Raw genomic sequence first — 27,906 nt, 5'->3', positions numbered from 1 at the left:
AATAAAGGCCAGTTGGCGCCATTTCTTTTTGGGTGCGTGTGTTTTGTCTGTAGCCAGTCTTATAAGTAGAACTGCAGAAGTGCCTTGCTTATTGTACATTGCATTTTAGTTGGTTTAACCCTGCTCTGTCTCTCCCTCCCTGATTATTATTTGTAAAATAAACCCTCTTGTTAAATGTACCAGCTCGTTTTCTGTGCTTTCTCTCATTTGGCCGAGCATGGTTCGGGTTTGAGTTATAATGAGGCCGATTGTGCCGTAAATTGTTATTTGCGCCGGCGCGGCTTTGGTAATTCCCACTCGGTTACGCCGGATCCGAGTCGGTAACAGCAACTCAGTTCGGACAAAGCTGGCCGAGGGTGTGGCTTCCCCGGTAGTTTAAATCACGTAGTGACTTAGGTCTTTTGGCTAAAGACGAATAACCCTACGCTACGCGGTTGAAATATTGGCGTCCACGGTCCATTAAGCGACCCGTCGACTTCAGAGTTATCCGGGGTGACGACCTTCAATTCCGGGTGTTCGGTGGGAGACGGCCCAACTGCTCCATATGGCGGTCGTTCCTCTCTCCCAAACCTGGCAACTACAACGATATCGTGTACGTACATAAAAGTACATGGACGGATGGGTGATCGGGCGTTTGGTCATACGGAGCTCATTTTAATGTGGTCGGAGTGAGGGACAATAAAACACGTTCCCTCCACGAGTGAAAAGGTGCAATACCAACTCTGTCCAGCAGGGGTCAGTGGTTAACCCACTTGCACCTTCTCCGTGCACAGTCGAAAAAAAGTTGTTTTTTTACTCCGAGTGGGCCCGTTGATCCACTAGACCAAATTTTCATTGGTCTTCACAGCCTTGTGGCGTACGTGCCTGCTGTACTGCTTGAGCATTAGTTTGCGTTTCACCAAACCCAGATGTGCATGGGCCAGGGCAGGGATTTTAATATGTTCGTTATTATTCTTGCTAAATTATACCACCATTACAGTAACAGTTTATTATTGAAAAAAAAGCTGGACACACCAGTGGGTAAAGCTCACCTGGGTCACGACCGATGTTGAAGTGAAGAAGAAGCTTGAGCTTCATCACGTGCTCTGCCAGTGGTAGGGTGAGTTGCTACCATGGTAACATAATTCATCCTCAATTAACCTCATCCAGTTCACACTGGAACCACAAAACAATGATCAGCCTTTCTTGATGACAAGGCTCACATGAATGGTGACGGCCACTTGGATGTTGAGGTGTACAGGAAACCCACACATACCAACTACCATTTACAGTTCGATTCACACCACCCACTGATCCACCATTCGCACTCTTTTCCATCGTGCAGATGCTATTCCAACCACCAAGGAAGTGAAGGGGGAAACGATATGAGGAGAATATCAGGAGTGCTCTCAGTAAGTGCGGTTACCTGGGATGGTCTTTTTTTTTAAGCAGCAAAAACATGTCTGGTGACCAACAGGACACAGCTCAAGAAAATGACATTAGTGACCATTCCATATGTGGTAGGACTATCTGAGAAAGTGAGAAGATCCTTCTCCAAATTTGGCATTGTTACATCATAGAAACCCTCCAGGATTCTGCACAGCCAGTGAAGTCAGTTCATATTAAAGGATAAGATCCGCCAGGATAGGAAAGGGGACAGTGTATGACATCAGATGTGGAGACCCATTTGCAACCACTGCAAATGGTAAGGTGGTTAGTGCCATTTTTTCCACACCAAATGGGTTTTTATTTTTTTCACTATTTTCCTGGATTTTTTTTTTTTTTAAACACGATTTATTTTTTTACACTTTTTAAATTTTTTTTAACACCAAAGTGGTTGCGATTATTTTTCCCCCCATTTGTTTTGTTCAAACACATTTTCTCCTATTCATTTCCTTTTCGAAACTTAACATCTTCACCTATTTTAAATATTTTTTGTTCCAAAACTCACAATTTAAAATGTATTTTTTCATTTGGAAATTTTTTTTTGACTAATGTTGGAGCACTGCTTTGGTGCACTTAGATCTGCATGATCACAGTTCTAAGTCAAGTGGTCATCTTACAGAAAAAGTGGTTTGCTTGAATTGGAAAGGAATCCATTTGAAGTGTTGAATCACCATCTCAACAAAAATGGCGGTTTGCGATTTCAGCCGATTAAGCTGATCTCTACACCTGAACATGGCATGTGTTTAAAACATGGTAATTTTGCCAGATACTTTGTAGTTAATGAGCCTAATCAACTGAGATCATGTTCATGTATCACACTGCACATCAGAAAGCTCCAGAACTCCACAAAAAAATGATATATATTTTTTAAACATACCCCACACACAGCTCATTCATTTATAGTAGTTAGCCTCAGGATAGTGAAGAAGTGCAAAATTGAATGGAAATGTGTAGTACCCACATCCTTTCATATGCCATAAACCAAATTATCCCTTGGAAGTTTCAAGTTTACAAACGATGCAAGAGCCCAAGACTACTAAAAATTGCCAACCATTTGGATTTCAAAAACTCAAAACATGAATTGACAAAAATGGTCCAAAATGTGATCCTTTAAGTTGTGATAACTACTCTCGATTTGAAGTAGGTTTTTGTACAACTGTGATCCTCAAACAGTACACCTGGATTAAACCCTAAACAATCACTTGATACACCAATTTGTTAAAATGCTTGTACAATTTTTAAGCTGATAATCGACTTGAAGGATATTTTAGAATCTTGAAAAAAGTTCCAGTACAGCAGTTTGTTTCCATACAAAGGCAGCAAACTGGAGAATGCTAGACAGTCAAAAGTGAAGTTAACCAAGCACCGACTTGTGAAAATCCTGTGAAGATTTAGGACTGGTACATTAGAACATCGCTAAAACGATTCCGATTGCACTCAATGCACAATTTTATGGACGCTTGCACACAATTATAAATGGGAGTGAAAATAGAGATGAAAAGCTGCAATATAAAATAAATATAATAAATATTTCTAACTTTTATTTATTAAATGTAAAAATTAAAAAGTATAATCTTAAGGTATGTTAATAAAAACTGACATTTCAATTTGGAATAAAAGGAAATGCATCAAATGTAACGATACAAAACGTGCTGGGAAACAATCCTAAATCAACATGATGGAATAAAAGATGGCACCTTATTTTAATGTACAAACCAGATTGATTTACTTTATAGCTTGGAGCAATAGGAAGGAGGGGGGAAGTGGAGGACAAAAAAAAAACAAACAAAAAAAAACAAAACAAACATAAATCACGAAACGCTCATTTATTCCGACTATCATTCAAAAAGTGAAACAACAGATTTTTTTTTTTTTTTTGTCCTTTTACATAATCCATTGTGACATGCATTGACATGTTGTATGACAACTTCAGGCTGTATGCAATTTGTTGTACTGGAGGATGGAGAATGTAAGTAGACACCATGAAAATACCTTAATGGTTACATTATCGGGTTCCATAGAGAAAGGCAACCCAACGAGCTTTCAAAATGATGAAAACTTGCAACTCTGAGTAACGTTCAAATTTGTTGTAATGTTACACTAATTAACAGAGAACAGGTGTGGAGGGAGAGCCAAGCAAGGTGTGGTTAAAGAGCAAGTAAAGCAATGGTGATCGATACAAATGCAAACAAAAGTGGAAGAGATGAAAACTTCAATGTACATAAGCATTAGAAACATACACATACAATAGAAAGCACACAGTGGAATTGCTGAACGATCTGGTGTACACAGCATGGGACCATTCCAAAAAACGAGTGGAGAAGAGATCAAACTTTTCTCCGTACACTGGCCCAACCTGGAACGTATCATTTGGTCAATCCGTGCAAACCACGAGCATCTGCAATGTCTCCAGTGAGGATCGTGATGAGATGGTAGAGTTTAAAATAGAAATAAAGTAGAGTCCGTAACAAGCAGACAAGAAAGCTTTTCAGGCAACACGGGCAGGTTGAAGAGAATCAGATTTTTTTTGTGCAGAATTTTAATGTCATTTCCTCTCAAAACTTTCCTTGGAGAATGCAAAGGAAATTGTACTCGCCATGGCAACCCTGCAGCAGTTAATGCTACTGTAAGCATGGTTGTCACATCCTAAAAGGCCAATGCAATGGCTGCACCTGCTAAAAGCACAAACTAACCAACACTGTACAGACCTGAAACGCATGCTAAATAATGACATTTCTATCCTGGAATACCAGAAGCCAGGCAGGGCTGTAGGTGATGTGATGACATAAGAATCAGCCGGTAATACTGCTCTGGGAATGCAAGTTATGTGGTAGCAGACCTCAGGATGAAAATTAACATTTTACAATATCTGTTTACTCAGCAACCTAATGAAAATAAAATTGTCAAGGGTTAAAAAGGATACAGTTGTGAATTGTTATTGCATCACTATTTAACCAGTGCACCCACATCCCTCCCCCCCCCCAACCTTTTCAAAGACATTTTGAGAAATGTTTATTGCAAATGTGCCTCATTACAATGTTGATCACCAAATTTGAACACCGACTTATGAATGCTAGATTGTTAATGCAAAATAACATTTTTCCAAGTGATTCAATAATTGACACGACCAATGGCGGATCAAAGCAAAACTTGCTTGCAGTGTGAATCTTGATAATCCAAGGCAAACGTTTCATTTTGTAGCCATATGGTGCACTTTAAAACCTTGGGGATCCATTAGGGAAGGAGAAGGGGTTGGGAATGGAAACCGGGTGTTTAAAGGGCTCATATAGGAGTCAAAGCTTGGTATGAAGGAACAACAATCTCGGACGATAATAGGTTGACGAGGTCGTAGGTCACCATTATATTTATTTATTCTTTTCCAGGTAGTCAACCCCTACAGAAAGTAGTCTGGAGTACGCCGAGTGACGTGAGGCTCTCCACGACGTGGCGCAGGATCAAACTGCAAACTGCACAGCACGGGATAAACTTTGTTTACTTCCAAGCGGTCAACTACATTGTACAAGCCAACAAATACAAGGATAAGAATAGTTGTCAATTCATTATATATGCAGGATGGGAAAGGGAGATCCTAAATTGAGAAAATTAAGGATGGAAGGAAGGGGAGGGGGGAAGGGAGGGGCAGTGGTGGAGAGGAGTTAGGAGAGATAACCCTCGTAACCAATGTGTGGCTCGCAACGGAATCCTTTAATATCTTCAGTCAAGGCTGGAGTGCCCCAAGGCAGTGTTCTGGGCCCAGTCCTATTCCTGATCTTCATCAATGATCTCTCTGGAAAATCCACTTTATCTCTTTGTTGATAACTCCACCCTCTGCAGTGACATCCCTCACCCTTCAGATAGGGAAGAGGCTGATGCCTGCCTCTCTTCCGACTTTAACAAAAATCACAAGCTCGTCAAACATGAGGAACATGTCTTTCAATCCCAACAAATCTCACTTTTTCTTAAAAAACACACCTAACATGGCAAACCCTCATATACACTCTCACCAATACTCATGAAGTTCACTCAAATTCCTGAGTCTCACAATCAGCCATTATCATTCTTGGGCAAGCCACATTTCAAAGTTTGGCCTTTGGCCTCCAAAGCTAGCTGCCAAATGGACATCCTCAGTCATACAAAGTCCTTCCTTGGCAACTCCTATCCACCTACAAGGTCTTCATCCACAGCTTGTGGACTGTTCTCCCCAATGGGATAAAATCCCTGCCTCCCTTTGTTGAGCTTAATGTCGTGGAAACAAAGACCTTCAAGATTACTGGAGTCCCCTAGGGTCCGATATATCGGTAGACCGAAAAAAAAAAAAAAAAAAACTTTAAAATCTGTTTCATACTTGTCTGGTCGTGTGAAAAGCAGGTGTTGTATAAAATACACTCCAGGGAGTCCCCAGGTTACAAAGGGATTCTGTTTCGAACAATCATTCATGCAGAAAGTAAATTGATCGGCTGTTGACTCAGCGTTATAAATGGTGGTATCAGCGCATGAGTGGGGGCTACTCACCCGGTGATTCAGCAAGCTCAGCAGAAGGGGGAGACCAACCATTACCTTGTTACCCATGTTCACATCGTTCAAAATAAGGAAAATACCATGTTTATGAATTTATACATTTATTTAAAGTCCACAAAGCCCAGATTTGTTTTGAGAAAGATTGGTCTCTCTGCCTTGTCAAATGAAAGACAGTTTATTACAGCGCGTGCACTGGTATACAATTGCACCGAGTTTGAAATGTCCCCGGTGTCTACCATGTCTCTGGTGTCTCCCCCCCCCCCCCGCCCACGCGCCTCAAGTGACAGCCAATGACGGCCATCCGGTAGATGGCAGTGCGTAACCGAGACGGAAATGGCGACAATTGACGGAAATACCTGAATATTTCAATGGAAATTTGTGAAACTAATGTGGTGTGTATGTGTGTATGTGTGTATGTGTGTATGTGTGTATGTGTGTATGTGTGTATGTGTGTATGTGTGTATGTGTGTGTGTGTGTGTGTGTGTGTGTGTGTGTGTGTGTGTGTGTGTGTGTGTGTGTGTGTGTGTGTGTGTGTGTGTGTGTGTGTGTGTGTGTGTGTGTGTGTGTGTGTGTGTGTGTGTGTGTGTGTGTGTGTGTGTGTGTATGTGTGTGTGTGTGTGTATATATATATATATATATATATATATATATATATATATATATATATATATATATATATATATATATATATATATATATATATATATATATATATATATATATATATGAAAACCATTGAATTTACTGCTTGACGGAAAACAACCAAGAAACGCTCCCCTCTCATATACGAACGAATGAAAGACGTCATTTCCGCCCACCATGGCATTTAGTGCCGAAAGCTGAAAGCTAAGTTCTTCTTATGCCATCATTCTCTTTAACATTAGCCATAAACAAGTGTTTCGTCATGCATTAGTAGTTGAAATTTACTTACAATTATGGCAGATATTGGTGGCAAATGATAAGTGGTTCATTCAACCAGGGACATCTTGAATTATTTTCATAACTTTGTACTGTACATTCAAAATATGCAAAAATTAAATATGCTTAAATTCAAAATGTGTTAGTCTATATTTTAAATAATAACAATATAACTAATATTATGTAGTTGGTGTAACCACTATGTTTCAATGTTTTGCTCAACAAATATTTTCGCTTTGCTTTCATCTTTTCATCAGCAAATCTTACATTTTACTCATCATTTGTTTGTCTGTACATTAACTTTATGAATATTATTTTTTTACATCATTCTTTTGCGGCCCCCTGCCACGCTGTATCGAACGATTTCATTCCTTCTGTTATATATAAAGGTGCTTATCACAATAATAACAAGATTTTTACATTTCAAATATTAAGTACGCTTTTTAATTGTTTTTCAACTGAAAAAAGCATAAATTGCATATTTTAACATTAGTGTACTCATTTGCTTCACCACACGTGCTGTATTGAAGGATTTCACTTGTTTTTGGTATCATATGCTGGAGAAGCAGAACTTAACGTTTTCCTTTTAGTTAACATGTTACATAACACTGCATGTGAAATGAGCCTCTTGCTCAGTGCCCAGAATACTGTCAGCCCACCTTTGAAATGTGAAACATAAGGGCAATACCTATAGGTGCTCACCTGATAGCAGCTGGATAAGATAACCAGGGAACCACTGGTAGGCATGGATGACCCACAAAATATGTAATGAAGAAAGTAAACACCAATGGATTTTTTTTTAATGCCATGACCAAACTTTGGTACATCACAGGTGATGAAGGTTGTGGTCAAGTTTCATCGGAATTGTGTGTGTAGTTCCTGAGAAGAAAGCAAACACATATTTTGGGGGGCAACCCCTGTAGGGCCTGATTTTTTAAAAGCCATGAACAAACTTTGGTGCATGCATGGTGATGAACATTGTGGTAAAGTTTCATCACAATTGTATTTAATATATACATAAACAGAGATATTTTGAAGGACATCATCAGAAAAAGAAAACCACAGAGCTTTTCATTGTGCTCTCTTCAGGTGAAATTAGCACAAAGTGAATGAGTAATAATGCAGAAGTCTAATAGACACCTATCAACAAAGTCAATTCTGATTGGACGTTCTCTACTGATGAGTCATCGTCACCTCCCAATGGTCTAGGTGGGAGGAGCCTGTTCAGTGTTCAGCTCTCCAATTGGAGGTTGCAGAGTCTGAGGCGGAGCCGCTGAGGTTGTTGTAAAATCTTCTTCATAACCAGCCGTGATGAGACAAGTTGGTGTTACTCTTCTTCTTTGCACAAATAAGCAAAGCGAGTGGACAAACTCTTTTTGCCAACATAACATGGAGTCCATGGAATAGATAAATGTCGCTTCTAGTATTCAGAGATGCATTATACTTCGTCCTCTACTCAATATCTTGAATGCATCCACATTATAATGTTAAGCACAGTTTGCATTCTCAATCAAATGCTGTCCAATAGCAGATGCACACGATGTTGGGACCTTCCCACAAGCACGTACAGGCTGTATTCATGTACCAATTGTGTTTTTCCTGATGGACAAAGGGACATGCTGTTTGATTCTGTCATTCAGAGTCTGGATAGTTCTGCCAACATACCGAGTATCACATCGGCACTTGAACTCATTAATGATTTTGCTAAGTTTTGAGGCAGGCAGAACATCCTTCTTAACTGCAGGAATCAGACGTCGAGGTGAAAATCACTCTTGGACGAACAGCCAGATAAGTGTTTGAGATGCATCTTTTGATTTGTTCCTCATATCTTTGCGACATTTTCCCTTTCCAAGGAATCTTGATGTCGACTGGGCACTTTTCAGGACCCATCTTCCGTTCATCTTTCGCAGTGAGGAATTTGTGCATAAACTTCCTGATGATATACTCAGCATATCCATTCTCACTGAGGATGCGGCAATCGTGTCCATCTCTGTATGAAGCTTGGAATTGGAACATATCCTCTTAGCTCGACTCACTAATACATTGATCAAACCGATCTTGTATCTCGTTGAACAAAAAGAGTCCCATCGAGTATATACTGGCCAGTGAAAGTGGGCTTTCTGGAGATGGACGAAGTAAACGACGGTGCAGACCTCTCTACAAGGACGTCCAGAAAGGGTAAGCAATTAGTACATTCCAATTCCGTTGTGAACTTGAGAGCAGGATGAAGAGAATTCAATTCATTCAATTTTTATGTCCCTCTCGTGATATCCACCAATCATTGCCAGAATGACGGCTCTATCAAACAAAGAACGTGCTTTATAGCATGAACTCATAGGCCAGTCCTGCGCGATCACAATATTTACTGAGCTAGCTGGCCGAGCATTCGCCTGCCAGCTACAATTAATGGTCATCGACTATTGTCTGTAGACTACGTACTTTTGGAACCTGCGTTTATGAAAAAAAAATTCAAAATAAAAAAATGGAGTCCGATGGTCGACGGAGCTTAGAATCAATCTCCCACGCTGAAACTATGAGCCTATCACAGACAGGTCAGTGCTCTCTTTCTCTTCTTTCTCCACCTTTCTAGTCTTGCACCCTCTTCTCTTTCTGTGCTTTGTCGTTCGCGCCCAAAATGCCAAGCAGGTGGATCTTTAGCGTGGAAGGAAAAGACATCTGAGGCGTTCGGAATCCAAGTCAATCCTTTATTCCACCCGTGACCGAACAACCCTCTCATCTCTATTACGGTTGAGCCTGGTTTGGGAAAAACCCCAATCAACACGAGTTCGAGAATATTTACATGTTATAACAAGAAAGGCAAAATGATGCCGCTACAGATCGTAATGGCATGCAAGTTATCCTCGACCTGTTGTGAGACGGTTGAAGAAGAATTCTACTGAAGAAGAAATCATAAGCCCTGTCTCGGTGATAACTCAAGCGGTCTTCTCCAGCTATTAGAAATCGCCCACGAGGTATGAATGAACGTCACAACCTTCCATTCCGATCGGGGAAACCCAAGGTCCCTGGCTTTTCCTTTTCCCCCACTCCCTTTTATAATTTCCTCATTCTTCTTTAAGCATGATCTCGATATTTTCATTCCAATCACCGATTGATACTACACCATCAATATAGCAAAATAAATTGCTAACAAACACTTGTAATGTAAACAAATATAAATGCCTTTCAACGTGATAACCAGTACAGACAAATCGGCCGGCGAGGAAAGGCGAACACGCAACACCGAAGTACACACACAGTCTCCTGCCTGGCGGACATCTAATCATGGTACAGTAACATGCTGGCAAACTTTTGTACCCGGCTAACTTCTACAAAACAGCTCATAATAAAAACTACCATGGGAGTAATTCACATAATCGTGGTCATAATGCGTGAGCATTTCACCCCATCCAAATTAAGTGGTTTAAGAAACAAAAGAGCATATCGGAATAGCACCTCAATTCCCTATAATTGTGGCATGCTTTTCTGATGACGAACATACAGAAACCACCGTATGGGTCGTTAGAAAAATACGGATTTCCGTTAAAACCGAAAGTTTCACCCATGGTTTATAAGCTTTCAAATGTCGGGCAAAAACGAAAAGTATTTTTTTAAAGAAAGACCACAATTTTCTTTCCTCTGCATAATATCAAAATTAACGCACTTTCATTGGGCAGTGTATAATTAGACCAATGCCACAATCATTGGAAACAAAACATGCATTGCCTCGTTTGAGGTGTAATCAAATTGTCCATTTCTTTCCTCAAAATGGTAGCTTCATTTTATAATAGAAGACGGGTTGTTGAGTCTTCAAATGTACGGTACATGAGGCCTTCATAAACATATTGAGCGATGTGAAATGAAAAATATAGCCAGCATTTCTGGGCGGCTGGAGGGAAAGGTGTGGCCTAGCTAAATGGCAGTGCTTGTGACATCTGCCGACGAGGGAAACGTGTCCTGCAGAATGGGTGGCGCTTTTGAGACAGATAGACAGACACACAGACACAGACACACACACCTACCTCTATGCAGCATATGAGATATGATTTCTTGGGTATGATAAAATAATGTCTGAAACCGAATAAGTTATGATGTGCCTTCCTTGCAATGACATCATCATATATTTTATTTAACAATGACGTCATCAATCCGTGGTTTGGCAGCCACAATGGTTTCGTGGTAAAAAAATAAAATAAAATAAATTTGGAAACCGCTGTAGCAATCGATTCAAAACTTTGCAGTTATGACGCACTCCCCATTGCTCCATGTAATGTGATGCGATTTATATTGATGCGTTAAGCCGCTGCAGAGAAAACGCGTTTGAGAGTGTCGGTTTTCAAATAAACATGGCTGTCAAACCACGTGACCTATGGCATCAAAAATTTGCACTCTGCCCATGATTGTGTAGAGGATAACGTGTGTGAAGTTTCGTTTTGATCGGATAAGGTCCATTTTTCTGTCCAATATGGCTGCCACACTATGTGACCCATGATGTCATCATTTTCACATTGTATGTAGCAATGGTGGTAAATTATATTTGGTAAATTTTGCTTCGATCAGATAAGCAGTTCCAGAGAAAACATTATTTAATATTTTTCTTCAATCCAATATGGCCACTGAACCACGTGACCTATCAATTATTCATCACCATAGTATCCCCAACTCATGGGGAACACGTCTGAAGTTTCCCCTCAATCTGTCCAGCCGTTCTGGAGAAGATTTTTGGGTAAATCCAAGATGGCTGCTAGACCATGTGACCTATTATATCAGTTATCAAAATGTATTCAGCATGTCAAGCTGATCATTTATGTGCAGTGTCACTTCAATCTCTAAAGTGGTTCTGGAGAGGAAGAATTTTTCCTTTTTGAAAAAAACCACTATGGCTGCCAAACCACGTGACGGATGACAATTTTTTGGGGGTTCACATCTTTCCCGAGATGAACCTCAGAAATTTTCATACTGATGGGATGCAGCGTTATAGATGTAGAATTTTCACTGGGATACCACTTCACCGATGAGGTCACGGTTAACACCACTTATACCCCGAGTTGAGGTCTTCACAATGAGCCATGCTTCAAATTTTTCCAGCAAGCAGTTCCAGAGGAGAAAACATCCAATTTTTTTTGTTTTTCCAAGTTGGCTGCCACCCCACGTGACCTATGACATCATAATTATCATTAAAAAAATTCTGCATGAGTCGTTGCAACTATGGTTAAAATTTCGTGTCAATCGGACAAGTCGTTGCTGAGAAAACACGTTTGAAGAAATTGTCGAAAGCAAAAAAAAGAAAAGACCAAAATGGGACAAAGAATAATAAATAATCTGAACAAACAATTGGGTACCACAACCTACAAGGCTAATGGTACCCTAAAAAAACCCTTGTTCATATGACCCCATGCAAGGCATACCGATACTTACAAGGAGTATTTCAGAGTGTCATCCAACTCCATAATGGAAGCCTGGTTCCCACAACGGTAGCAGTAGTTTGGAGCACTGAAAATAGTCACCACATTACGATCGTGGCACCAATTGTATCCCTAGAGAGGACAACAGCAATTTTTCTCATACTGGCATGTCAGAATATCTCATTTCAACAATTTTTTTTTTTTTTTTTAAGCATTCACCTTGACCGAGATGTTCTTTACAAAAGATCATCGGAGAGCCCAAAATGCCATCGTAATTTTTTTAGCAAAAAGGAAACAAAGAAGGACTTTAAATTATCTCTACACAACAAGTGCGCGACTTTGCTTACCTCCATAACCAGCTGATGTGCACGAGAAACCAGTGTAAGCCCATTGCTGTGATTGAAAGTCTCAGATATATCCTGGCCAAATGTGTAACCGGCACCACGCGGTGAGATCCCCCATCCACCACGATCATCGGGGTCTGACCACAGCAGGTCACACATTGGGCCCTGGGGAGAGCAAGGTTCAGTGCAAAATCATCTCAACATGCAATCTCGATAAGATCAGAACACAAAAGGAAACCTGTTCTGGTTGAATGCACAACAGGCAACCCTTAATCTCACACTCAGCAGCAGGCAGTAGAAATACAACAAACAGAATTAAAAGGACAAACAAACAATGCTACTTTGGCCAACAAAGAATACAGCAAGTGTGGCAACAGTGGTGGCAATGCACTAGAATCTGAGAGGTTGTTGGTTCAAATCCTGTTGGAGGCTATATTCAGGATTTGGATTCTAATCTTCATGAAGTCAAGCTAGGCTCTGAACTTCCACATCACAAATGTATTGTTGTTAGAAACTCAGCAGGCTCTAATGATCTTCAGGGATGGCACAATTGACCTGCCTCACCTGGTGTAGTCTACATGTGAGGCTAATCCACTCACTGTGGTTGACTCTTATTCCCATTCTTTGTTACAAGAGTTCCTTCTGAATGGCCATTAGTTCATCCCTTTTCCTCCACTTGCCACTTGAAATAAATAATGAATAAAATGAATAAGGAATGGTGGGTCACCTCGTGTGGAACCTCTTGCAGGCGATCCAGAGCTCGGATGTGATCCAGTGTGTCTATGGATGGCGAGAGCCCACCATGAAGGCAAAATATCTGTGGAGAGAGAGAGAGAGAGACAAAGACAGAGACAGAGACAGAGAGACAGAGAGACAGAGAGACAGAGAGACAGAGAGACAGAGAGACAGAGAGACAGAGAGACAGAGAGACAGAGAGAGGAGATGAAACCACTTAACTACAATCAATGCTTTATTGCTGATTAAAGTCTGTCTTCCAAAGTCTGATATGGAAAAGGGCATTGCAACAAGAAACAGAACAACACTCGATATAGTGCACACCTCCGCCAGGCTGAACAGTTAATGTTTTGTATCCCACCGAGAGGTCGGATCTACACCAAAATCTAATCAGCTTGTTTTTCTCCATAAATTTTTGAGATATGTTATCTGTCGTTTTTGGCCCCATCTCTCATTGGTGAAGAATCACTTTAAAAATTCTATTATTCAGATCCGGTACTTCACAAATATCAAATAATTCATTTCATCCCCGTCACACACTCAACCTGTCCACTAAGTTCGATCCAAATCCGTCCATAACTTTTTGATATATCATGCTCACCAGCCAAAGACAGACAACCAGACAAATAGGGGTGAAAACGACCTCTGTCCACCTTTGGTGGAAAATCAAAGCTTTGGTATGATGAAAATCAAAGCAATTTTTCTGATAAGAATTAATGGAACGAGGGAGGATGGATGCATTGCCAACGTCACCACTTCGGGTATTATATTTTGCTTTATACCTTTGATATTACCCTTTTTGATTAATGACAGATATATTCAAGTACATATATATATACATATATATATATATATATATATATATATATATATATATATATATATATATATATATATATATATATATATATATATATATATACACATATATATATATATATACACATATATACATATACATATATATATATATATATATATATATATAATGACTAAAACTCTCATCTTGTATGTATGTATGTTCCTGAAATACAGACAAAATGGTACATGACAGCGCAAATATTTTAGTGCCACCTTACTCACCATTCTCCTACCGTGTGCAGCATCGTTTCGTTAAAATCGGGCAACGAAAAAATTATTTAAAAATCAATTCCTGATTCAGTCAAGTACTCTTTGGGAGAATTTGATCAATGCAAACAACCTCAGCAGTATAGTTCGCTGGAGCTATCTTTTTATTTTGAAATGATTTATTTTATCAACCGCTGTCACAACAGAAACCCAACAGGTTCGCGGGTCGTCGAGTATATTACTAAAACTCTCATCTTGTGTGTGTGTGCGTGTGTGTATATGTATGTATGTATATATATATATATATATATATATATATATATATATATATATATATATATATATATATATATATATATATATATATATATATATTTTTTTTTTTTTTTTTTATTTATTTATTTTTTTTTTTTTAATATATATATATATTCCCGAAATACAGCAAAAAATTTTAGGCCACCTTATTCATCATTCGCCTGCGGTGTGCAGTATCAAGTTTCGTTCAAATCAGGTAACGAAAAAAAAAAAATCAATTCCCGATTCAGTCAGATACACCGGGAGAATTTGATCATGCAAACAACCTCAGCGGTATAGTTCGCTGGAGCTATCTTTTTTTTTCTTGAAATGATTTTTTTTTTTTTTTCATCAACCGCCGTCACAGCAGGAACCCAACCGGTTCATGGGTCACCAAGTATTTAACTAAAAAGAAACCTCTTCTGGAGCAGTTGAAGTTGGCAGGACATCTTCTTATTCCTCCTTCAATGAACGTTGGGCATATTTATCAGGTCAGGTCAGGAACAGGAGCATGTGCATCGCTGCGTCCACTTTCCACAGGTACTGACCTGGTACCAAAGGAATTAAGCCTCCATCTCAGATCCCTAATCAGAGTCCAAGTCTCACATCCATAGAGCAAAACTGGAAGCACCAAGGACTTGAAGACTCGGACTTTCGTCGTCCTGCACAGATGAATCCATGATCCATGACTCCCGATGCCCGACAGACGTCTACCGACCTCTGGCTCACAGCCAGCAGAGACATGAATATCACGGTCAAGATAAGTGAAGCTCTCCGTGACCTCAACATCCTCACCACAAACGGGTACAGACAAGATAGCAGCATCCAAGACATCATTGAAAGCCTGGATCTTAGTTTTGACCCAGGAATCCCGTAATCCCAGTGGCTCTGACTCCTCATTCAGCACCTCGAGGGGCCCCAAAAGGATATCTAAAGTCTCCGCAAAGATGACTGCATCATCTGTGAAATCAAGGTCAGAGATCTTGACAATCCCAAATGACACACCACAGCTTGATCACTCTGATATCCTCCCCAAAATCCAGTCCATAAAAGCGCTGAAAAGTGTGGGAGCCAGTCCACACCCCTGATGAACTCCAGTAACAACTGGAAATAAGTCAGAGATGGTATCACCACATCTCACAGCATTCTCAGTTCCAGAGTTTTGTTCAGACATCAGAATTTTTTTTTTCCACTGTAACAGCTTGAAGACTGAAAATATTCTACCCCCTCATGAGGCCATGAACCCTTTTCCGACACAGGTATCACTTGAAAGTTTCAAAAGTGACAGGTAGGGGTGCATAGCCTCATCATAATCTTTACACACAGTGTGATGTTGTTTTGAAAGAATACGTATTACAGTACGAGTTTGGCATGGTCATATTGAACTGCAATATTTTTGTTGCAATGACACCACAAGGAGGCGATATTGCAACTCAAGTCTTTGCCACATGTGATTAAGGTAACAAACAAATGAAAAAGAATGTTGCTCAGCATTTTTGTACTTTGAATAATCACACATCTTACATACTACAGCCTTCTGTATCACAATACAAACATTTTGGCTATACCAAGCTTTGGCATGGAACATGAGTTCAAATCCACTTGACTCTTCCATCCAAACAAACCAATTCTCCCCTACCCCTCACTCACAACCCAGGAATAACCACCTGGATGTACACAAGTTTGTCAAGTTGGCATACTACCCCCATTTGTCAACCCTTAATGACACAAAGGAGTTAAGAGAGGTTAATGATCATCATGTTCATCTGTGCATTTAATTTTCCATGAGCACCATGCTAAATTTACACTTTGCAACACAACTCTTCCACAAGTTGGCACATGCTTGGTCACCATATTTAGCAATTCAACACCATCGACATCACCAACTTGGTGCTTCTGCAGCCATGATCAGGAGCAGAATCTTCTCTGGAAAGGGTTTCATTACAATGCTAACAGTAAAAAGAAAGGACAATGACAAACATGGACAAACAAAGTGAACAAAGTTTGATTCCTGTTATGGGAAAGTTTCAACCAGACTCAATGGTGTAATGGCTGGAGCATATGTTGTAGAGTCTGGGAGGTCAGCGGTTCAAACCCTCCCTAGTTGAGTGGACTACCGGTAAATAAAAAATGGTATGTGCTGCTTACTTGCTTGCTTGATGTACAGTATTTAAAAAATAATAATAATAATAATAATAATAAAAGAGAGCACATGGACAAACAACCACAAGTTGGCAATCATTGTATCGGCTTGATGGGCCTAATGACCTCCTCCTGCATTGAAATTCCTTGTGAGATAAATTACTATCAATATTAAATAATCAGCATCGAGTGGCCACACAAATTGAAAATATATCGATTCAACCATTTGTTCAATGTCAAATCAACCAAACTATGTTTGTTTCTTCCACTTCACTGCCAAACTCTGGAACTCTTTACCTTCTCATGTCTTTCCAAACAGTTATGACCTTCCCCTTTTCAACAATTTTTTTTTAACTTCCTCAAAAACTTAGACTATTCTCTCTTTCGTCACTTTTATATCGATGCAGTTATATTATTTAAGGCCTGGCCTCAATGAGGACTCGGTCCATGACTGGAGCCTTTCACATTAAAATAAAAATTATCCATCATTCCTTGTCTGCCAGTTTTCTTCTACCACAATGAAAGTCGTCGACTCATCCTTTGACATTGTGCTCATGAAAAAGCCTTTTCTCTTTCTTTTTTGTAAAAATTTTTTTTAAAGAAAAGGCAAACAACAAAGCAACAGATGGAGATGTAACAATCATGTGTTGTAGAACATTCTTCAATGCCTCTAAACCCCTCCCAGCAAAATTAACTCTTGTTGAGTCTGCCAATCTCTTGCACTCAAATCAAGCTTGAAAATTTCTGGTACAAAAAAAAATATATATATATATATATATATATATATATATATATATATATATATATATATATATATATATATATATATATATATATATATATATATATATATATATATATATATCAAATTACTTGTCTGTCCAAAGAGTCTGTTTCAGTTCCAATTTTCTTCACCTAGGGACTAGATGTGCAAGTTCTGCACCAAGAGACTCCCCTAAAACTAAAGATATCATTCCAGACAATCTCGTAGAACTTGTCATTACCTTCGCCACCTCCACCAAAGTGGACAGAAGTTATGTTGTCACCAGTCTGTCTGCGAATAGGATATCGCAAAAAGCTGCAAACGGATTCGGACAAAATTTGGTGAACATGTTGGGTGGGTGACAAGGATGAATCGATTCGATTTTGGTGAAGATCCGGATACGATAATTTTATCAGCGATTCTTCACCATTGAGAAATGTGACCAAAAACGACGTATAGTGTGATATCTCAAAAAGTTGTGGATTGATTTATGACAAAACTTGGATGAGTTGGTCAGATGGACAATAACAAGCAAATTATATTTTGGTCCAGATTCAGCCCATCAGTGGGATACAAAATGTAAACTGTTCAGCCTGGCAGAGGTACGCGCTATCATTTTCTTCCTGTGTTTTGTCGCATTGATCCAATCCCACAATAGATTTTCTTGATCTTGTGCACAGTGCTTGTAAACAATCTCTGAATAGCTATCTCCCTCTCTGAGATGAGATACCTCCAACTCAAGTTATGGTCAACAAAATGATTTTCAAAGGGCATATGACTTTTGATTTGTTCAATCGAAAATTGAATCGGTTCATCTTTGTATTGCAGTCCACAAATACATCAAGTATTGTTGAAATCTCTCAAGCAATTCACAAATTATTGCAGTAACCCATTTTCAATTAAAGGGTACTGAACCTTAGGCCTTTGACCTTTTGAACACAAAGTTTAATCAGTTCATCATTGAATTAGAGTACATAGTTGTGCCAAGTTTGCTCAAAACTTGTACATTGTTGTCCCCACCACATTTCCGCAGGGCGCTCAATGTCCGCCAACAACCCCCTTCTGGTAAAACTACAAAAATCACCTATCACTGCTCACCTTCACTCTTTCATTCCTCTTTTTTCCCGCCTTTGGAATAAACTCCCTCACTCTATTCAATCCCATTCTTCCCTCCAGGCCTTCAAAACAGCTGTTCACCACCACCTCTTATCATTCCCCATCCAAATCCTCGATCTTTTCTACCCCCGATAATCCACCCAAGCCCACCTGATTCAAATTCCCTCCTTTCCTTCCTGAAAGTCCCTGTCACGTCCATCTTGTATTCCCCATGTTCCCCACCCCATCCCTCTCCCTTCCACAGATCTCCTCATGCCTCTGTTCCCCACTGTTTTGTCCTTCCCACTCCTACCCCTCTTGTCTCATGCCCCCCTTGCTGTGCGTTGTGTGTTAGCTCTCACACGAGCCTCGACAATGTATACAAAAAAAAAAAAATCCCTTCAGCGGTTCATAAGTTATTACGGTCACAAAAATTGATCATGGACATCCCGAAAACCGGATACCTCCGGCACATTCAGCGGCAAAGCCAAAAACAAAGTGCTTCAACTCTTATCCCTCATCATCCTCCACTTACCTCACACTCCTCTCAATATTATTGTCAACAGCAATCATATATTTATTTATTCCTTTGTTTATCCACCAGTTTCCCCGCAATCCCAATGGGTGGATCCGGGAGGGGGGGGGCTCACCGGTTGCACGTGAACCCCCCTCCCCTCCACCCTGACAATTATGTCACATGATCATCATGCGAGATGTCACTGCACAATCGACAATCGCACGTCTTTTCCTTTCACTCAGCAATCGATCCGAGCCACGATATTTTCGCCGCTGGTTCTGTATTCATCCCACGACTCGGTGTTTAGTTATGTCTCCGAAGAGAAAGGAAACATTTTCGGGATCGTGTCCTACAGCAAATCGCAGTGCAACACTGAACTATTTCACCAGGTAATTCAAAGTTTCAGTGGCTACATCGTCCATTATTATAATTAATGATCTGATGATCCACAATGGCAATTTTCGGTTTCGTGCTCGGGGTCATTTCACCCCATTTTGTGCCTGTCCATTGGATATTTTCATCGATTTGTATCAGAAACATTTTGTGTATCTATATTGTTGTTGTAAAGATCCATCGCAAAGATTTCAAAATCTTCAGCTTTTCTTTAGAATCAGTTTGTGACAGGCCTGAGGCCTTTTCATCAAGTGGCTCAATATTCCCAAATTTTCCTGTGGAGAATGTAAATTTATGGTCGCACACTGCCAGCTCTGAATATATCAACCAGTTTTTCCTCGACGTCACTCATTTGCAATTCACCAGGCAAAAATAGCATCCCTTAACTATAGTATTTCTCTGCAGACTACTGCAATTGCAACTGCAACTGTAACCAACCATAGTTTGAACTTGGGTATCAGGGAGTAATTATCTCGAGACCACTGCAATTAGATTCTTTTTTTTTTTTTGGATACACTGTCGAGGCTCGTATGAGAACGAACACACAACGCACAACAAGGGGGCATGAGACAAGAGGCTCAGGAGAGGGAAGGACAAAACAGTGCGGAACAGAAACATTAGGAGATCTGTGGAAGGGAGAGGGATGGGGTGGGAACACGGGGTAAACAAGATGGACACCACAGGGCTTTCAGGACCTTACACGACAGGGAACTTTCAGCAAGGAAGGCAGGGAATTTGAAGGAGGTGGGTTTGGGGTGGATTAACGGGGGTAGAAAAGATCGTAGTTTTTGATGGGGGAAGATAGGTGGTGGTGAACAACTGTTTTAAAGACCTGGTGGGAAGAGTGGGATTGAACAGAGTGTGGGAGTTTATTCCAAATGTGGGGAAAAAAAGAGGAATGAAAGCATGAAGGTGAGAAGTGATTCGGGTAGTTTTACCAGAAGGAGGTTGCAAGCAGACCTTGAGCGCCCAGTGGGAATATGAGGGGGGGGAGACAGACAAAGCGGGGGGGGGGGGAGACAAGAGAGAAGACTGTAGAAGGCAGAGAGACCACCGAACTGCATGCGGTGAAATAGTGAGAGGCCCAAAGACTCACCCTCACCGCAGGAGATCCTAATGATCCAAAACGCCTAGGTTTCCACAGCGTGAAGCCGAAAAAGGTGAAGTAGGAGCACCAGCTCAGAGGGGAGAGCAGTACTCCATCAGGCTGTGGACAAAAGCTTTGTATGTGGTCAAGAGCTTAGGTGGGCTGAGTAAGGACTTTGCACGATGGAGGATTCTCAGTTGGCGACTGGCTTTGAAGTCCAGGTTGGAAATGTGGCTTTCCCAGGAAAGATCATGGCAGATAGTCAGACCCAGAAGCTTGAATGAAAGGAATTCTTCAAGAGGATTGTTGAGAAAGTAGATGGGGGGGGGGGGGTTCAAAACGGTCCTTTCCGAGAGACAGTGAGGGTGTGAGATTTGTCCGGATTGAAAGACATCTTCCACGTGTTGGACCAGCTTGTGATTTCATCCAGATCTGCAGAGTGAAGAAGCTGCTGCTTGCCCGTGTGAGGGATGACAGATGGTACGGCAGAGGGTGGAGCCATCAGCAAAGAGGTAAAGAGGATTTCCAGAGAGTCGGAGAGATCATTGATGAAAACCAGAAAAAGAACAGGGCCCAGAATGCTGCCTTGAGAAACTCCAGCCTGGACAGGAAGAGGGGATGAGAGAACTCCATTTAGGGCCCCATATTGGCTGTGACAGGAGAGGAAATCTGCGAGCCATGAGTAGAGATGGCCTTGGATACCATCGGAAGAGAGTTTGGTGAGCAGGGCAGGGTGCCAGACTGCGTCGAATGTCTCGCGATATGGCTCTGAATTCATGTCTGGCATTGAGTAACTCCATCCATTGTTGGGAGAGCAGAAGCAGCATATCCAGGGTAGAGCAACCTGGTCTGAAACCAAATTGAAGATCAGAAATCAAGCCTTTGGAGAAGAGAAAGGATTGAATGTCTGAAGCAATGATGGATTCCATAACCTTGCAGATTATTGGGAGCACACTGACTGGTCTGTAGCTGCAGGGATCTCCTTTTTGCACCTTTCTTCATGTAGGGCAGTAATGCTTGCTGATTTCCAAGCAGATGGCAGATGACCTTGAACAAATGAGAGGGTGAATAGAACTGAGAGAGGGTGAGCAATAGCAGAGGAGCAGGTTTTTCGGACACGTGGGCCGATGCCGTGTGGACTGGTTGCAGAATCTGAGACGAGGTTTGACAGCAAGCTCTCCACTTTGTCAGAAGAAAAGGACACAGAGTCCATGGACAGCTGGGTGCGACTGAGTAAGGTGGGTACAGAAACTGATGCGTTTCAGACAAGATTTATATGCAAACACGGAGTTGAGGAATTCAGCCTTTTCAAGTGCGGTGTCAGCAGTGCAGCCATTGGAGGTAAGGGGGGGTGGGGATGGAGGGGGAACATACATCAGAAACAGATTTGATTAGACACCACCAGGATTTGGAGGAGGGAGAGAGGTTTGAGAGTTCAGACTTGAGATTAGAAAGACGTTTTCTGGCTCTCCTGAGGGTAGACACACTATATTCCAAGCTTTATGGAAGGAAATGAGATTACCCTCAGTTGGATTTGCTTTCCATGAGGCAAAGGCAAGTTGTTTCAGGACAACTGCCTCACCACAAGCTTCAATGAACCAATGGCGGGAGGAAGGGTAGGACAACTGAAGACGAGAGGGGATAAATCTGTGCATGAAAGAGAGAGCAAGTTTCTTTGAAAGAATTCCCAGGATGAGTTGATGTTGGAGAAAGTAGCGATTGGAGACCAGACTAAAAGTTTGATGGCTGCTTGAAGACCCTGCCAGTCAGCCTGAGTGAAATGCCAGACTCGACGGTGCCGAGGTGGTTCTCTGATAATAGCCAGAGAGATGTCCACTTTGACAAGGACGTGGTCAGAAGAACCAATTGGAGCGGATGGAAGAACAGCAGATATTTTCAGGGAAATTTGTCAAAATTAGATCCAGAAGAGATGGAGCACCATTGGTTGAGATCCGGGTCGGGAAGTTGACCGATTGAGTCAGTCCCAATGAGTCACAGAAGTCTTTTGTTGAAGTGCCATGGCAGGTGAGAGAGGTACCCACACCGAGCCAACTGGCATGATGACAATTGAAGTCACCACATGCGAGGAAGAGAGAGTTCGGATGAGAGGATAGAAGTTGGTCCATGTTTTTGGAGAGTGAGGTGTAAATGGAGTCATCACTGTTTGGTGGACGGTACAACACACATATAAACATGAGGTGAGAGTAGAGGAGAAGCCGTAGCCAGATGTGGGGGTGTGGGCGAGTGAGGGCAGTGCATGGAGAGTGAGGAATAGAGTATTTGATGAAGAGAGCAACTCCTCCACCAGGACGAGGTCCAGGCCTGTCATACCGGCGGAGGAGAGAGTAACCAGGGAGAGATACTCGGGAGTCGGAGACGTCTTGCAGGAGGAAAGTTGCTGTTAGGCAGATTATGTCTGGTTTGTCAGTTGAAACCTGTATGAAAAGATCTGTCAGGTATGAGCAAAAGCCCCAGATGTTTGAGGTCCATACTGTTGAGGAATAGGGAGGGGAGAGAGGATGAGGGAGGGGGGGGGAAGGAGGCAAGGAGAGTTGTTGAAAAAGTGTGGGGGATTGCAAAAGCGCAAGGGGAGAGGGCCGGATGAAGAGGAGAAAAGGCTCTGTGGTGCTGGATCGAGGTACAGTGTGGAATAATAAGAGAGCGGGCAGAAGGCAGTTGAGGATTTGAGGAGGTAGAGTGATGAGATGGAGAAGTTAGGGCAGGGGAGGAAGGCAGCTTTGTGGATGTGACGGGGGGGGCAACTTTGAGAAGGGGGAGTGAGGAGAGTGATTGGAGGTAGGAGGGTGAGTGGGGAGAGTTGAGGGAGAAGGGTGAGTGGGGAGAAGGGCGAGTTGAGGGAGAAGGGCGAGTTGAGGGAGAAGGGCGAGTTGAGGGAGAAGGGCGAGTTGAGGGAGAAGGGCGAGTTGAGGGAGAAGGGCGAGTTGAGGGAGAAGGGCGAGTTGAGGGAGAAGGGCGAGTTGAGGGAGAAGGGCGAGTGTGGAGAGTTGAGGGAGAAAGTTGAGGGGGGGAGGAGGGGTTGAGAAAGGTGAGAGGGAAGCTTGGAGGGGGAAGAGTGTGTCAATTGCTTTGAGAGGGAGGGGTGAGAGGGATGAAATGGCACTGAAGTTGGAAAAAAAGGACGAATGATGGAAAACGAACAAGCACAGCAAACTGTTTTTTTATTTTTACTTCAAATGCGACTGAAGTCATTTCTTGAGGTATGCAATAAAGGCGAAGTAAGAGAATGGAGAGAAGAAACGTTGTAACAGTTGGATTTTTTAGACAAGGGATGAAGGAAAGGTCAAATTATGAGCAGTCTGTTGAAATAGAAAAAGACTCGTGAATTATGATACAGTAATGAGAACCACACGTGTGAAAAAGGAAGTTCAAGCATTCCAAGAGACCGTTTCTATTATTATTAGATAAAAATTGCAGAAGATTAGGCAAAGGAAAGGTTGAAGAAAAATCATGAGGTGAATGGTGAATTTGGATTGGCAAACACAGAGGGGAGAAGCAATTCCAGCAGAAACACGTGGTTACGGGAGGCGTATAGTTAAAAGTGAATTTTATTTTTATTTTTATATTTTAATAAGGATTGCAAAAGATGAATCTGAAATCACTTCAGTTACTGACAAACCGTACTGCAGTACAATACACCATAACAGTAATTGTATAGCAATTCAAAAGTTAATGTAAACTGCCAGCAAGTAAATGAGTACACATACAACTACAGTTCTAACTATAGGCCCCTTCTTACAGATATCTTCTTTTTACCTCTACCACTGCAGGTGAAGGAGGTTATGTTTTCACCCCTTTGTTTGTTTTTGTACAGGATATCTCAAAAAGTTGTGGCCGGATCCGGATGAAATTTTGTGCACAGGTTGGGTGTGTGACAAGGACGAACTGATTCGATTTTGGTGAAGACCCGGATCCGGTTAATATTATTTTTTCAGTGATTCTTCACCATTGAGAGATGGGGCAAAAAAATGATATATAGCACGATATCTCAAAAAGTTGTGGACCGATTCGGATGAAACTTGGTGGATATGTTGGGATTGTGACGTAGAATTTATTCAATTTCGGTGAAGATCCGAATCCGGATCTGATAATTCAAGTGATTTGTCACCGTTGAGAGATAGGGTTAAACTAATATAGCACAATCTCAAAAAGTTGTGGATGGATTCACATGAAACTTGGTGGACAGGTTGGGTGTGTGGCAAAAATGAATCAATTCGATTTTGGTGAAGACCTGGATCCAATACTGGAATTTTTGAGTGATTCTTCATCATTGAGAGATAGGGCTAAAAACGATATAGTACTGTACAGCACGATATTTCAAAAATGTAATGGGCCGGATTTGTTCTTGTGGATCAGGCATTGCGTGGCGGAGGTATGCGCTCCACCGAGTGCCCTTCTAGTTAACAAATGTAAATAATCAGAACATCCATACATCTATCATTTACAAATCATCGATCACAAACAAAAGCAGTTTCCACTTAATGTGTTGAATAGTGTAATTATAAACAAAAATTGCTTCCTCAAAGCAAGACGTGCATCGATTTCTGCATATTGCAGGTCAGCTACCACTTTGGACAAAAAAAAAAAAAAAAAAAAAAAAAAAACCGCTAACAAGAAGGCAAATGAGCCACATGCTACAGATTCAAGTTGTACGCAACATTCCAAATCCCAGGTGTCATCTTTTTCAGCCCTGGAGGCTAAATCACCCCAGCACCATCATGCCTGTCCATACCTGGTGACTCTCCTCTAACGATACCTCTGCCACTGACTGAGGAAATTATTACAAGGACACGAAGAGCCTCACAGGTGACCGCAAGAACAATTTACTCTTACAGCCATTCACCCCCAAGTTGCAACGCCAACTTCCCAAAATGAAAATGGACAATAAGAACCGATCATTTCAAACAAACTGGTAACAGAAGTATAATGGCCTTGTCTATTCACAGTCATTGCAAGGTGGCCTGTGCAAGTACTGTGTCCTCTTTGCCAAGAATCGCGATCAGCTTGGCACATTTGTCAATAGTCCATTCACATGACTAAACAAATCAGCGAAGCTGGGGCAGCACATCGGATCGGTAGGGTGGGACGCAAAGAAGTTACACAAAGACGCAATGGTGGACGCACTTAAATTCAAAGCAATGATGGAGAACAAAAAAATAACCCGTCAACAGACAGCTAAACAAGGCAGCAGCTGTTCGTGTTGCAGAGAATAGAGACAAGCTTATGTCCATTCTCAAGACAGTCTTCTGTGCATGACAGAATATCCCTCTCTGAGGCCACTGGGATGACAAAGTGCTTGAATGATGAACATTGCAACCCAAGAAACTTCCAAGCGCAACTGCAATTTGGGTGGATGCAAGGGACAAAGTGTTGGAGCAACACTTTAAAACATCAAGCAAGAACTGCACATACAGATCAAAGACTACTCAGAACAAACCGATAAGGTGTGTGGGGACCACATTAGAGCTAATCTGTTGGCAGAGATTTGTGAGGCCGTATTTTTCGCCATATCGGCTGACAACGTTGCTGATGCAGCAAACAAGGAGCAAATGTCTGTCATCAGATTTGTGGACAGAAATGACATTCGAGAAGAGTTCATGGCATTCGTGGCTTGTGACGAAGGGACAGATGGAGAGACACTCGCAAACGCCATATTGCAGATGATACAAGAGGCCTGGGGACTCAACATGGAATACTGCAGAGGTCAGGCTTATGATGGTGCTGGTGCTATGGCAGGCAAAGTGAAAGAGGTGTCCAGCCGAATCCTCAAATTGTACCCCAAGGCTAGTCACTGTGCCTCACACATCCCGAATCTATGTTTGGTGAAGAGCCTCAGCATTCGGATCGTGCAAAACATGATGAACTTGGTGTATGGTGTTGCGAGATTCTTTAATAACTCTCCAAAGCGACAGGTTGCACTGGAGAAAGTGATAGATGAGCAGTTGTCTCACTCGTATACCAACTAGAGCCGCGTAAAGTTGAAAGAGATGTGTCGGACATAGTGGGTAGAACGTCATGACGAATTTGAGGTATTTCGTATGCTTACCTGCCCGTGGTGTGATGCCTGGAGGAAATTTATGGAGACAATGTGCACAACTGGAACCAAGACACCCTGAAAGACGCAAGATTTTCCCACTTGGGACTGACAATTCCAATTCATCACTGCGTTGGTGACAACCCATCACATTATGGCTTCCAGCAAGACTTTGTCAGTTGGTTTGCAGGGTAGAGGTGTTCACATGGTCAAGGCATATTGGCAGATTGACTGTCACCAACAGTCTTCAGGATGTCCGAACCTTCAATGAAGAGTGGTTCACAGAGGCAGTAAACTGGCTGAAGATGTGGGAGTGATGCCGACCATTCCCCATAATGCTGGACGGATGCGGTACTGTACCAACACACCCCCGCACACACAGCAGAAGAATACTTCAAATGCAACCTGACCATTCCGCTAGTCGACCACTTGCTCGTAGAACGAGACCCACTTTACTGAGCATACCAGATGGGCCACGTAGGAGCTGCACTTCATCCTGTCTGTGATCTGCTCGTTTGGGACAGTTGACAAAGAAGTCATCAGTGAACTAGTTTACTTCTACCAAGATGACCTGCAATTACCAATAGCAGTTGAGACAAAGGTGCACAGCTGGCAGATAAAGTGAAAAGGCAAGTTGGCATCAGAGGTCCCAAACACGGCAGCAAAAACCATTAAACAGACAGACAAATTATTTTTCCCCAACATCCACTGCCTGATGCCTCTCTTCCGTATGTCCACAACATCATGTGAGTGTGAGCGGTCCATAAGCGGACTGAGACGTCTTGAGACTTGCATGCGCACAACAATGTGTGAAGATTGGATGAATGGACTGCCAATGAACATTCACTATGGTGTGGACTTCGATATGAATGGCATCATTGATGACTTTGCAAGGCGAAATCCATGAAGAATGGAGCTTATGGACATCCTTAAGTCGAGATGGTGGACTGTATGAGCAAGCAATGTACAAATCATAAACAGTCACTTTACTCTTGACCGGCACAAGCTTACATTCATCAATATTGAGGACAAGATCTCTGTTTTAGCTTAATATTGTTAACTGAAACATAAAATATGATTACATTGACTTGAATAAAGCCTGGTGGTATATTTCACAATATGACATCTTAACCTTCAATGCACCCCTCCCTA

The 27,906-nt window shown here is 41.6% G+C and overlaps 1 protein-coding gene across 1 annotated transcript in view; it reads right to left on the bottom strand.

The window, feature by feature from the left end:
- Window positions 1-4,420: 4,420 nt before the first annotated feature.
- The window catches only part of LOC147008526 (serine/threonine-protein phosphatase 2A catalytic subunit alpha isoform), a 47,679-nt gene continuing 24,193 nt past the window's right edge, over window positions 4,421-27,906 (bottom strand). Inside the window, exons 4-7 of the mRNA XM_085864241.1 lie at window positions 13,336-13,425; window positions 12,612-12,773; window positions 12,278-12,396; window positions 4,421-4,892 (exon numbers count right to left, since the gene is read on the bottom strand). Coding sequence (XP_085720367.1) covers window positions 4,820-4,892; window positions 12,278-12,396; window positions 12,612-12,773; window positions 13,336-13,425 — 444 coding nt within the window. The 3' untranslated portion in view covers window positions 4,421-4,819. The remainder of the gene's footprint in view (window positions 4,893-12,277; window positions 12,397-12,611; window positions 12,774-13,335; window positions 13,426-27,906) is intronic.

The sequence above is a fragment of the Eptatretus burgeri genome, chromosome 18 (assembly GCF_056783735.1).
Source record: "Eptatretus burgeri isolate ZD-2024b chromosome 18, Ebu_testis_v1, whole genome shotgun sequence".
NCBI lineage: Eukaryota > Metazoa > Chordata > Myxini > Myxiniformes > Myxinidae > Eptatretus > Eptatretus burgeri.
The sequence above is the reverse complement of the archived record's forward strand: the minus strand, read 5'-3'. Positions and strand labels throughout refer to the sequence as shown.